This window comes from Malaclemys terrapin, chromosome 1 (assembly GCF_027887155.1).
Source record: "Malaclemys terrapin pileata isolate rMalTer1 chromosome 1, rMalTer1.hap1, whole genome shotgun sequence".
NCBI classification, from domain to species: Eukaryota; Metazoa; Chordata; order Testudines; family Emydidae; genus Malaclemys; species Malaclemys terrapin.
Genome location: NC_071505.1, coordinates 57,159,711 through 57,172,482, shown reverse-complemented (window position 1 = coordinate 57,172,482; position 12,772 = coordinate 57,159,711). Strand labels below are relative to the sequence as shown.

Sequence of the window (12,772 nt, the reverse complement as noted above, 5' to 3'; positions counted from 1 at the left end):
CGCCACCAAACAGCTGTTTGGTGGTGTAGCAAGCTCCAGGAGGGAGTGGGGAGGAGCAGGAACATGGCGCGCTCACAGGAGGAGGTGGGGAAGAGGTAGGGCCGGGGCTGGGATTTGGGGAAGGAGTTGGAATAGGGGCAGGGAGGAGGCAGAGTTGGGGCAGGGACTTTGGGGAAGGGGTTGGAATGGGTGCGGGGCAGGGGTGGAGTCGGGGCGGGGCAGGGGGCAGAAGGGGGTCGAGCACCCACCATTGGGAGTAGAAATCGGTGCCTATAGTGCTGGGACCAAGTCCTGGGGGCGACCTCGAGCAGGAACCCTGGAGACAAGTCCACAGAGGAGGCAAAGTCCACGCAGGAGGCAAATCTAACCCTACAGATTACTTTAATCTGTGAGGAAAGGAAACCCAATTCTTTCCTACTTTACCATGTGCCTGAATATTAATAGTGTGTGGATAATGCTGCATCTGCGAGAGCCCCCCACCCTGATGTTCGCCTGCACCCTATCAGTTGCAGAACTGGGGCGTGGAAGGGCAGCATTACTTTTCTCCTTCCCCATGGATCATCGTTTGAGACTGACAGGAACATGCCTTTTTTAAATGCACTTTTTTTTTCTGTAGCCCTTTCCCTCATCCTTTCATAGACCAGAATAGCATTTTTATTTTGGCCTTCTCTTTTTTTAAACCAACACCACTTGTTTATTTGCTCAGGGTGTCGCAGTTATTGCCATATGTACATTACAGGAGTACAGTTACAAAAAATTAGGTATTGATAAAGGTCACTTGCTTGGGCTGTATGGTATTTTGCTGTCATGCTGATTGGGAGACCAGAGGTACAGAGGCAGCAACCTGGGCTTGTAATGGCAGAATGCGTCTTATGTGGTATAAGCCAGGTACGAGAAGGGGCTATGCCAGCACCCTTTTAAAATTGCACCCGCAAACTGAAGGGAAGTTTCGGATGATTTCAGGCTTTTTCTGTATATTGATAAGTGATTCTTGCCAGAGGGGGTTTATCCTTTAGGGTCAAATCTTTCTGACGAGTAATATTTTTGCCTTCAGGAATAGACCAGATTGCACCAAATGGCAGGTATTTTAAAACTATATATCCCCAATGAGCCCCCTGCAAGGTCTTTACCCTCCTGCCTCCCCCCATCAGATTACACAGGCTGACCACTGTTCTGTGCTATCAGTTTTCTCAGGACACCTTTCAGAAACAAAGCCTGAACACTTCCAGAAAAGGGCAGATTAATATACTTTTTTTTTGTGCTCAGTGCATTTGCTTCCTTTGGTTACAGTTATGAGAGTTTTTTTAAAGGTGCGGAAACAAACAAATGAATTCTATGTTCTTCCTGTCTGCCAGCATGTGTACACCTGGTCCACAGCATTTCTCACTGGTTAAGGGAGATGCTTTTGTGGGAGGCCTTGTTAAAATATTGTCAGTACACCAGCACGTGGTGCTCCCAGTGACCCATATCAGCAGCATTTAGAATGGATCACTTCCTCTAGGAGGTGGTCATTAAGGTGCAGGGGCTGTGAGTGTTGCTGAGGGAGGAGGGTAGGTTCAAGAGGGAAAATGGAGGTGTGGGGGTAGCCACCAGAAGTAGTTGGATAGCAGTATGTGTGGTCAGAGAAACCTCCTGGGGAAAGGGTTGACCTAAAAAGGGGTTTGTTCTTCAAGAGAAGATGATCTGTTTTCTCCTAGCACTTTATTTGCTATTTGGACTTATTTAGTGCAACCTAATAATTTAGTATAAATTCAGCAGGGACAGTGCATGTGGTTATTTTTATATAAGTTTAAGCTGCCAAAAAATCCCCAGTAGCTATGCTCTGCCTCCCTGTAGTCTTCCTGCAATGGACTTTAGCTTAGAGTTAACCTTGTGCTTTCTTGACTAGGGATGCTTTCCTGAAACAGGGCCCCAAAGAGATAATCTTGAAACATGAAATCACTAGAGTATGGTTTAAAACATATTTTAACTCAAAAATGTTTCATTCCCTGCCCTTTTGTTTGCTGATACATCACTTATTGTTCAAGAAGGCCATTGTTAAGTGACGGTTTCTGTAAATTAATTGGTTATTTGCTGGAACACTTACATTATTGTCTTCCCTGCAGACAATGTGCACTCAGATCTGCTTCACAACTACCAGAGTAGAGATGACATCCTCATCCTGACAGTGCGTGTGGCTGTCATTTTTGCAGTCATACTCACAGTGCCAGTGCTGTTTTTCACAGTAAGTATAAGGCTCCTTGCAAAGCTAAGATCTGTAGTAGGTGCACTCTCCCAAAGCAAGGCTGGTTTGTGTGTGTGGTCCGGTTTCTGAATCAATGACAGACTACAGAGAGTACTTGATCCTGCAGTCAGTCTTTCCACATATTAAACTCCCATTGGCTTCACTGGGAGTTCTGGATAGGAGAATAAGAAACTATCATACAATTAAAAAAAATTAATCTCTCTTGGAACGGGAAGGTGTTAAGTCAATTTAAAATGAAAATACATAAGGGCCTTATCCTACCCTATTGATCTCAATAGGGGCAGAATCAAGGATGAAATTCATCCAAGAACAGAGGAACCACAGAAATCTTTTTCAGTAACCCTGTTGTAGTAGGGCTCTTCATGAGAGGGTGGGATGGACTGACCATGAGGGCAGCCTTCACTTCCCCTGTTTATTGCAGGGATCAAGGAGCTCTGTACAACATTTGAAGAGTCTAACACAGAAAGAGGCATTATGGGCAGGCTGGGGAAGGAGTCACTGAATCCTCAATTATGTGGATCCAGTGGATTCAATACCTCCCCACCCACGTGGGTGACATTATTCCAACCTTCCTTTGTAGGCTGGAATGGCAGCTACAGAGTGGCTATGTTGCAGAGTTGGATGTAGGTGAATTCCATTCCTTTCCATCGCTGTTTAATTCCACACACAAAGCCGATTACGTGAGCTTTCACCATGGCAGAACAGCAGTTAATTTTGAACTAAAAAGTACATGTTAACATATTCCCCCACCTCTGTCAAGAAATATAATCTGGGGGAAAATACACTCGTACAGACACATAGAAATCCAGTTCTCAGATTTTGAATTAAATGTAAGGCTTATTCCAAGAGCAGTACATTTGAGACCTCCAGAATCACTGGGGCATCTATGAAAATCTCATTGTCATGCACAGAATCAATAAAAATTAGTATATGGGCTTGAAAGTTGTATGCTCCTCCTAACAGAGAACTCTTCATTTTCCCACAGGTGCGTTCTTCTTTATTTGAGCTGGCTAAAAAAACAAAATATGACTTATGCCATCATATTGTGGTTACTATTGTCCTCCTGATTTTCATCAACCTGTTAGTAATTTTTATCCCCTCAATGAAGGATATTTTTGGAGTTGTAGGTACAGTATTCTGGTTTTATATTAATAATAAATAGTTATTGTGGAATTTCACATCTGCCAACAACAGCTAACATATTTATTTGAATGTTACAGGAGTAACTTCTGCCAATATGTTGATTTTCATTATTCCTTCATCGCTGTATTTAAAAATCACACATCGGGATACGGAAAAATTTACTCAGAGGATTTGGGTATGTTTTTCTGTAGATCAGTTTAGTGCTTTGCCTGTTACTCATTAAAATGTATTCGGTTGAGAACAGATCTAATCTGTTGTCTGAACATATGTGAACCTATTGCTGTTACCCTTGTCCTCCCTCCCTCTGTCACACTCCTGTGCAGTGTTTTGTCTTAAATTAGATTGTAAGACCTTTGGTGCAGGGACCCTTACCTTCTTATGTGTTTGTACAGCACCTAGCACACTGAGGCCTTGATCTGATTGGGGCCTCAAATCTAATTAGGGGCCATCCGGAAGTACCACAGTTTAAACAATAGTAATCCTTAGCAAGGTTCTGAGTCCTTTGAATTTGGCAGCAGAGGAACTGCCTCCATAGCCACAACTTATTTTCCACTGCAACATATTACCTGAAAGAGCCTGCAGTGTGTCATGTTTGCAGCACTTCACATTGTTTTAAGGGATCACAGTCAAATTTTGGGCGCCCCCTGCAAAAGGAGCCAACTCTTCATCGTTTGTGAGCATACAGGACTGTGACAACTTGATCTCAGCAGGGTCTTATACGTTTTTACTGGATGTCAAGGGAGATTTGCAGTCCAGAAGATGTCAAAATCCTTCCCATACTGAGATTAGAATAAAAAACTTCCTTGGTAAAGGTCAAAGATCCTGCTAATTTCCCAGCTGTGAATAGAGTCATGTAAGATTCTGAATAGTCCCTGTGATTTGCTGAGTGCACTCAGTGCACTACCAGAACCAGCTCTTCTGTTATCATGTCTTTGTTTTTTATTCATATTACAGTAGTGATTTGGATTAATTTTATTTGATTACTCCATAATCAAGAACTTAATTTGGGCCAGGCTCGTGATTCCATAGTTATTTCTCTGCACTGGCATGCAAGAATCTTAGGTTACATGTGGGTTAATTCATTAGCTCCACCAGACGACAATGGCTGAAATGCTGTGCAAGTAAACCCTCATGGGATGGCCCAGTGCATGTGCTTTACTTCATTCTGCAATGAGCCCTTTGGCTAGTTAAAGAGCAGAGCCAAGGGGTACCAAAGGAGAACCCATTCAGCCCTCTTCAGATAGAGTCACTGAAATGAGCACTTAAGGCAAAGTTTGTTAACTGAGGATAGAGGAAATTTTCATTCTCAGTGCTTAACAAGGAATTCAGAGCTTTGTTTTCATTTGTAATTTTGAAACCCAGTATCAATTTGTAAGTCTCTCTAAGGAAAAAAGTTACCTTAGTTGAAAGACTCCTTTCCTTTTTTCTTTCAGGCTTCTCTTTTCATGGCATTGGGAATATTGTTTTCCCTAGTGAGCATTCCTTTGGTCATCTATGACTGGGTGCACTCAGGAGACAAGGCTGAAGGCAACTGAAGTCAACATCATGCTGAAAAGGATACATCCCTGTTTGCTACTCACCAGAATCACCACCATTCTGTTTTATCTATCCCATCAATTATGAGTTTACTCAAATCAAATCCAAATAATGAAATACTGATATAGATGTATTTGCTTGCAGAAAATGCCCATTTTCCCAACAGCAATATCAGTTTCTCCAATTCCAGGGAGTTATCAAATCAATGTTAAGGTTGTGTTGATCGTCTGCGAGGGTTTATATGGCTTTGCCACTAGGTTCCAATCATAATTAATTTTTACTCTTCTGGGATTGAATTAGATTGTTCTAGTACTAGTCTTAAAACTTCCAAACCATAATATTTAGTCCTTTGGAACAAGCAATGTATTTGTTTTTGTTTTGTTTTACAAATCCAGATTCTAGACTAGTTTTCACAAATGATGTTCAGCTCTCACCATCTCTTTTTTAACCAAAACTCTACTCTTAAATTGCATACATTTGATCTGGCTTTTCATTACTATTTTGTAAACCATTTTCCCTCATTTAGTAAGTGTAGCATTCTGGAGTGTTTATATGAAGGGCACCATGAAAGCATCAGCTGGTGTTAGATAAGAGTATGTCCTACACTTGGTGCTGCTCTTTTTAAAAAAAAAAAAAAAAAAAAAGTCATTGGAGCAGCCAGCCCAAATGGTTGAGCTGATAGCACATCAAATCACTGTGCAGAGACACATACTCAACCATGAGTGATCTTAGACCAAGAGGAATATAAAACCCTTTTGAAACTGACCAGAAACAGACTTGGTATAGAGCACTGAACATTTGAAACCAACCAGGAGAAGGCAGAGCTGATTTCTATGTGAAAGGAAAGATTCAGAAATATGCATTTTCTTCCATATAAACCAATATTTACTAAATACATCTACACTTTTCAAGAAAAAATGAAAAATTCCAGTTATATCAAAAACCACCATCTTTAGTCATACTTAATGCCTTTTCCTTTAGGATAGTTTTGCATATACCTAAAGCTGACCTTGTAAAGAAGTTAACTTATTCTTTTAGGGTCAGCCCTCCTCCGATTGAAGTCAGTGTGAGTTTTGACTCCAGTGGGAACAGGATCAGGCCCTTATGCAAAACTGGATTCTTAATTGGAATCAAGCCAGATTTTTATTTTTTTAATATCTCTTTAAATAGAACACTTTTTTATATTTAAAAAGCCTATTTCTGTTTCTTCGGGATCAAACAAAAATAGCTATACATTATTTGCAGAGCCATTCTAACTTTGCATTTATGTTGTGGCATATTGTTAGTTTGGAGAATGGCTCAGGTTAGAGATTCAGGTACTAAGCAGATGATCTTTATCATCACATACCGAATCATTTTTAGTAATAATGTTCTGCCAGGGACACATATTTGTTCATGTTGTATTGTTCTTGATGTGTGAATTAGAGAGAAAGTTCTTGATGTGTGAATTCAAACATGCGTGCTAAGTTGCTAGTGCAGGGATCGGCAATCTTTGGCACACTGCCTGCCAGGGTAAGCCCCCTGGCAGGCCGGGCCAGTTTGTTTACCTGCTGCATCCGCATGTTCGGCCGATCACAGCTCCCACTGGCTGCGGTTCACCGTTCCAGGCCAATGGAGGCTGCAGGAAGCGGCAGCCAGCACATCCCTCAGCCCGCTTCGCTTCCCGCAGCCCCCATTGGCCTGGAGCGGCAAATCGCAGCCAGTGGGAGCTGCGATCGGCCGAACCCGCGGATGCATCAGGTAAACAAATGGGCGTGGCCTGCCAGGGGGCTTACCCTGGCGGGCCGTGTGCCAAAGGTTGCCGATCCCTGTCCTAGTGTAAGCGGAGTCTGAATGAGCTTTCCCCGACATCTGATAATGAGCTGTGGAAAAAGACTTCAGAAGCTGATCTCGTTTGCCTGGACACACCCACCCTGCCTAGGTGTTCAGCATGATGGGATTGCTTGCCCAAATGATCACTTGTGGTTGGTGTTGGATCCCCAGTCTCCTTGTTATTGGGGCAAGAGTAATAAAGGATTGTTATCCTTGTTGTGTGAACCGAGGGCAGCAGAACTGTACCTGGCATACCCCAATGGAGGGACTCACCCTCAACTGAATGGCATTTGCTAGGCAGGGGACATCGGTTCCAAAGTCTAATGAGTTGAGAGAGGATGGGCCTTGTTTAAGGGTCCTAGACACTGTTTGACCCTTCCTCTCTCCATGGTAAATAAAAGAGTTAATTTAAATTCAATTGAGAGTCTTGTTACATGCTGCAGAGCTGAAATCACTGATACCCAGGTCTAAGTATTAGACCTACTTTGGGACAGTGTGTCTATTGCAAGAGACTGGCCAGTGTGCACCAGCAGTGAGCCTTCCCCACTAACAGTTGATATCACTGAGAGACATCTTGTCAAGTAGCCAGCAAGGTGGCTGGTGGAGATGTGCAGCAAGCAGCCAGCAGGGTGGCTGGCAGAGAGGCGTGGCCAGCAAAGAGGCTGGTGGAGAGGGCCAGAGCAGAGCCCCACAGAGAGGCGCGGCAAGCAACAAGCGGGTGACAGCAGTGAAGCGTGTAAGGTGCCTCCTTACACCACACCCCCACGCTTCCACACAGCATGGGAGGTGAACTCTGCAGATGAACCTCTGAACTCTGGGGCTGCACTGGCCAAGGACAGCAACTGTGAGTGGGGTATAGAGAAGGGACGGGCACATTGAAGGGACTTGGGTTGCTGGACTTAAGAATCTGAGGCAAAAAGGACACTGCCCAACTTACTTAGGGGTGGGTCTTTTGCTCATGGTTTGTGTTTATGAACCCTAGTTGCAGTGTTTTCCCAAATTAATGCTGAGTTACTTCCCTCCTTTTATTAAAAGTTTCTGCTACACTCAGACTCTGTGCTTGCGAGAGGGAAAGTGTTGCCTCTTAGAGGTGTCCAGGAAGGTTGTGTGTAATTGTCCCAGGGCACTGGGTGGGGGCTCAAGCTGGTTTTGTGTTGTGTTGTTGAAAAGGAACCACTAGATACTGAACCCAGCCCTTGTTGCTGCTGGCTCCACCTGGCAGAAGGGTTACACTGCCAATGGAACTAATGGCTAACAGGAGTCCAGGTGCACATTCAGGGTTGAATGATGCCCTTCATAAGTTCAGGTGTACCTGCCAATTTGTGATGACTCTCTCATTTTCAGTGGCTGATTCATTTTATACTCATACTATAACTAAGGAAAAAGAGACTAAGATTAGCAATCGTATCTATGGATATTATGTGTCACTACAATGTTTTCTTTTTACAGACCTAATACTTCAAGATATTGAATTTCCTGTGAGCTGCTGAATTGCCTTCACTCCTATTGCCTTGTCCTTAAATCTCTTAAAGTCACTGGCAGTTGAGGTCACTTAGCAATTTGCAGGAGGTGCTCAGGACCTGTAAGGTACACAGTTAGGTCAAAATAAGGCAGCTTATGTCAACTTAATTATGTCAGTGTACATACTACAGCCTTGTCCCGCCAATGTAAGTGTCCTACTACGCCGACATAATAACTCCACCTCCCCGAGAGGGATAAGGCTTATGTCAGTGTAGTTAGTGCAGTGCAGTGTCTGTGTAGACACTGCGTCTCTTACATCAGCTTTCTTGTCAATTGCACAACAGGAGCCCTGCTGTCCTGGAGACTGGGCAGCTGAATCCTGCTCCCAGCTGGAGTTAGGGTGAGAAGCCCAAGCGGCCCCGTGCCAGCTTCCAGCGTGGGGAGGGGCAAAAAGCCGAGGCAGCTGGACCCTGCTCCCCAATGGTGAGAAGTCCCGGGCGGCTTCCCCCGGCTCCCTGTGGGGAATGTGGGGATGAAAAGCCTCAAACAGCTTTGTTCCACTCCGAGCGAGGACTGGGGAGCAAAGAGGGGGATAGCCCGCTAGGACCCTGTGGGGCAGCCGGACTCCAGGCAGGGAGCTGCCAGCGGAGCTCAGGGACCAGGCTCTCAGCTCCCCACACTGCCCCTATTAGGTCAGCGGCAATGCTCCTGGTGAGGATGTGCACCACCAACCCAAAGAGGGTAGTGTGGACATGCACCACCACATTAATTACTGTGGTAGATGTAAGTCAACCTAATATAAGTCGACTTAGGTTTGTAGTGTAGACAAACCCTAAAAGACTAACTTTAACCTGTGAAAATTTCATAGGTGACTGTTTTATCCCACAAGTACTCTGGGATTATCCTCCTCCTTCCCATTCCCTTTTCCTTCCCTCTTCTACTACTGACAGTAGAGATTATGGAGTTGATGAGACTGTGACAGAGGAGATATTGAGGGGGACTTTCAAAGGCACAAATGAGTTAGATGCCCAACTCCCATTGATATATTACTTCTTCCTCACCCACTTTGTCCCCTTCTTCAATTTGCATACTGCAGTCTGACTGGATAAAATAAAATGAATTACCATAATTTATGCACTGAGTGCAATTTCCCCTAGGCATAGGACCATCATCATTTCTGTCCTGAAAGGGTGTAAGATGGGCTCAGTCCTTGAACAGGCTGTGTGCTGGCCCTGTACACGGGGTGGGGGTGTGAGGATTTCACTCAGACTAATTTATTGGACTCGTATATATAGCTATTTATGCAAAGGAATAATATGTATGTTGATGTGTGTGGTACAGACTGTGAAATGATATGCTTTTTTATTTTCTCATCAGGTTTATACATTCTTAACAGAATGCAATAGACCCTGCTGTAATTGTCAAAATCACTGTATGAGTTTATCTGTAAAATGTACTGCTATTATTCAGTTTATTTGGAATAGTGAACTTGTAGCTAACAAAAGTAGGAGTCCCACATTTTAGCTAGGCTTTTAAGAGCACTGTAAAATGCTATAGGAGTTCCTCTGTTAAATTAGTAGGATCCAGAGTACTCTATCTACTTAGTAGGTGGCAGCATGCTTTCCTTTTCTAGAGAGCTTGTCACTATTGTGGACACTACAAATTCATAGACTGAACGTGAAACTAGTTAAACTATTCTGTTATGGTTATTGGAAAGTGGTGGGAGAAGGAGGGAGTAGATCCAAGCAGGAGTTCCTAATAAGGTTTTAGGAGTAGATTATGAGCTAGTGTTATGTTGACTAACACCAGCTGCAGATCTGGCCCATAAAATCCTTTGCTTTTGGCTTTTGATCTTGACTAGCATTTCATTTACAGTGATCTGTAGAGAGAAATGAAGAAGCTATCTCCCTTCTCTCCCCCTGCCAGTTTATAAACATAAATAAATAAAATACATTACAATTTTGGACCTAGAATCTTGGAAGTAACACTGTTTTGGGATGAAGTGTACAGATGGGCCTGCACAAGACCTATGTGCCACATAAGCCCTAATTTGAGGATGCAAGTGGTATCTCAGTGGTGCACAGCCCTTGTACTGGCCCCTTGCAGAAGCGTAATTCCGACCCTTCAGGATATCCATCCACTCCAGAAGGTTGATTTTCTGAGCTTAATAATGATACGTGTGTGTTCTATTTTGACCGGTCACACATCTAAATGAAACTTTGAAAACATGTTTGGGGACAGCATGAGTTTCGTCTGTACGTCCGCCTCACGACACAAAGCACCATACGTATTTATGGTGCTGTACGAATAATTAATTATATATAATGGTATCTATAGCCCATCTTAAATCAGCAAAGACTAATTGCTTTAATCTTATATTAAGACTAAAAAGCATCTTGGCAAAAAGCCTTCTGATTTTGAATGATGCCAATCTAGTTCCACAATCCTATCACTGGTATCCTTAGGACCAACCCACAACAGTATGTATTCTATTCCATCAACAGTACCAATAAATGGCTCTTCTTTCCTGCTACCAAGAAGCTCACACAAAAGTTCCCAAGAGCACTTTGCATCAGGAAAACCTTTTCCATATAATATATACAAAAAATGTTTTATTTGTATCAAAATGGAAGGCTTTCTGTTACAAACTGGGAAAATGGTAGCAAATTAATAAGTACAGGGCTGAAATGGTCTGAACATTCACATACTGTGCACATGTTTGTTTCTAAAGAAGAATCTATGCAGTTGTGTGGTATTGTATGAAATGTTTCATTTTTATGTATATATATTGTAAATAAATAGGATGCTGTATATTTTTGCTATTGTTTATCCCCTATGAAATAGATATTAGTTGCTGCGTATTAACAAAAATAGATGTTTGTATCCAAATTTGAACAGAAACATGAATATTTTAGCTTCTCACGTAGCAAAATGTACATCCCTTCCCCTCTATCCTTTATCATTGTTGCCTCAAGTAAACTATAATTATATTGATGAATGTAGCAAGAAAATGGCTGCATTTTTTCAATGAATTTACTAGAATTCAATTCTAATGCCTGTATTCATATTTTCTCAATAGCAAATTATTCAAACAATGCTCACGATGGGTGAAATTACTCCCTGTGCAAAGGGCCCACACAATGCCTAGTCACCTCCTAGGTTGTTGGTAGGGATCAAGTGGCACTAGTATCTTGAACAGGCCTTGTGAAGGTTGCTGCACCAGGTGAATTTCACCCACTGAAATAATCATGCTTTAGAATCAGGTGCTAGAGACAAAGTGATTGAGCATATTCCATACCATGTTAACACTGTACAATATAGTATTCAGTATTTATGAAAAATAGAAGTTGAGAAACGGGTCTAAAAATAAATATTTATTTTCCAAGCTTGCTTTGTAGCCTAGGATAAGGACAAGTCTTGCAGTAATATTTGTTTTAAACATGAGCACAAATTTGAAGGAAAATGTATTAGCCGCTTTTACAGAGCTTTTCAAACTGCTGCATGTTTACAGTGTTTCAGCCAAGATACAGACTGTAAAAGGTATTTTTTCATAAGACTTGAACTTTAGATTGTTTATACTAAATCCATTTTTAGAGTCCCTATGTAAGTTAAGGTTCACCCAGCTGCAGTACAAACACTACAGTGTGATGTACACTTGATGCCAGGTAATTTCCAATGAGGTGTTCAAATGTGTCATGACTTATGGGTGATATTTTGCTCCTGCTAACGTCACTATATTTTGTGCTGTTCATATTAAACATAAACAAATAGATTACACTGTTTCCCCGTTTGTGTGTAAATAAATAAAAAAGTAATAAGTTCTGTAATCTGTTACCAATATAGTTTTTAAACATTAAAAATGTGATCTAAAATAATGAGAATGTTACGTTCATTCTTTCAAGGGGACAAATATGTGTTTGTTACAATCTGTTAAACAGCATGAGCTAGCAGCTCTTACTCATGTTGAGTATCAGAGCTTATGCTCCCAGTACTTCTGTTAGTCTCAAAGGTGCCACAGGACCCTCTGTTGCTTTTTTCATGTTGAGTAGTAATTATGCAAGTAATCCCATTGAACTCAAGGCTTGCAGCCCTGGGTACCAGTTGTACTAGACTCTCAGGGAATTGATAAGTGGGATTGGATAACATTTTCAAAGTCAACTGAATCCCATGGACTTCCAATGACACCTAGGTGCTTTGGAAAAATTTTCTTTTTCACCTTTAAGTCACTAGTATAACTATAACTCTGGTCATGGTGAACAGTGCTTGTGGAATGAATTGGTGGCTACAATCCCACCCTCAGTCTAAAATCTTCTCCCTGAATAACTCAACTGAATGAAAGGGAACTATGTGGGGCGGTTTAAAATAAAAAGGAATCTTTTCCTAGCACCCGCCCATCCACCTCAGGAGGGAGGGAAAGGGGCCAGAGGAGCCATGCATCAAAAAGATCCTTGACCAGGGCTGGCTCCAGGCACCAGCCCACCAAGCTTGTGCTTGGGGTGGCACCTGGAGGGGGGCAGCACGGTGCTCCGGCCGCCGGGGAGAGCAGGGCCACGGCCGGGGCTCGCCGTCCTCCCC

At 42.6% G+C, this 12,772-nt stretch overlaps 1 protein-coding gene across 5 annotated transcripts in view; it reads left to right on the top strand.

Moving 5' to 3' along the window:
- Window positions 1–12,072, top strand: part of SLC38A1 (solute carrier family 38 member 1) — a 52,202-nt gene extending 40,130 nt beyond the window's left edge. For 4 of the 5 annotated variants that reach the window (XM_054024970.1, XM_054024940.1, XM_054024956.1 and 1 more), the window contains exons 13-16: window positions 2,106–2,224; window positions 3,231–3,372; window positions 3,466–3,563; window positions 4,822–12,072. In XM_054024970.1, coding sequence (XP_053880945.1) covers window positions 2,106–2,224; window positions 3,231–3,372; window positions 3,466–3,563; window positions 4,822–4,923 — 461 coding nt within the window. In that variant the 3' untranslated portion in view covers window positions 4,924–12,072. The remainder of the gene's footprint in view (window positions 1–2,105; window positions 2,225–3,230; window positions 3,373–3,465; window positions 3,564–4,821) is intronic. The other variant, XR_008444660.1, reaches the window with a different exon arrangement.
- The last annotated feature ends 700 nt before the right edge of the window (window positions 12,073–12,772 follow it).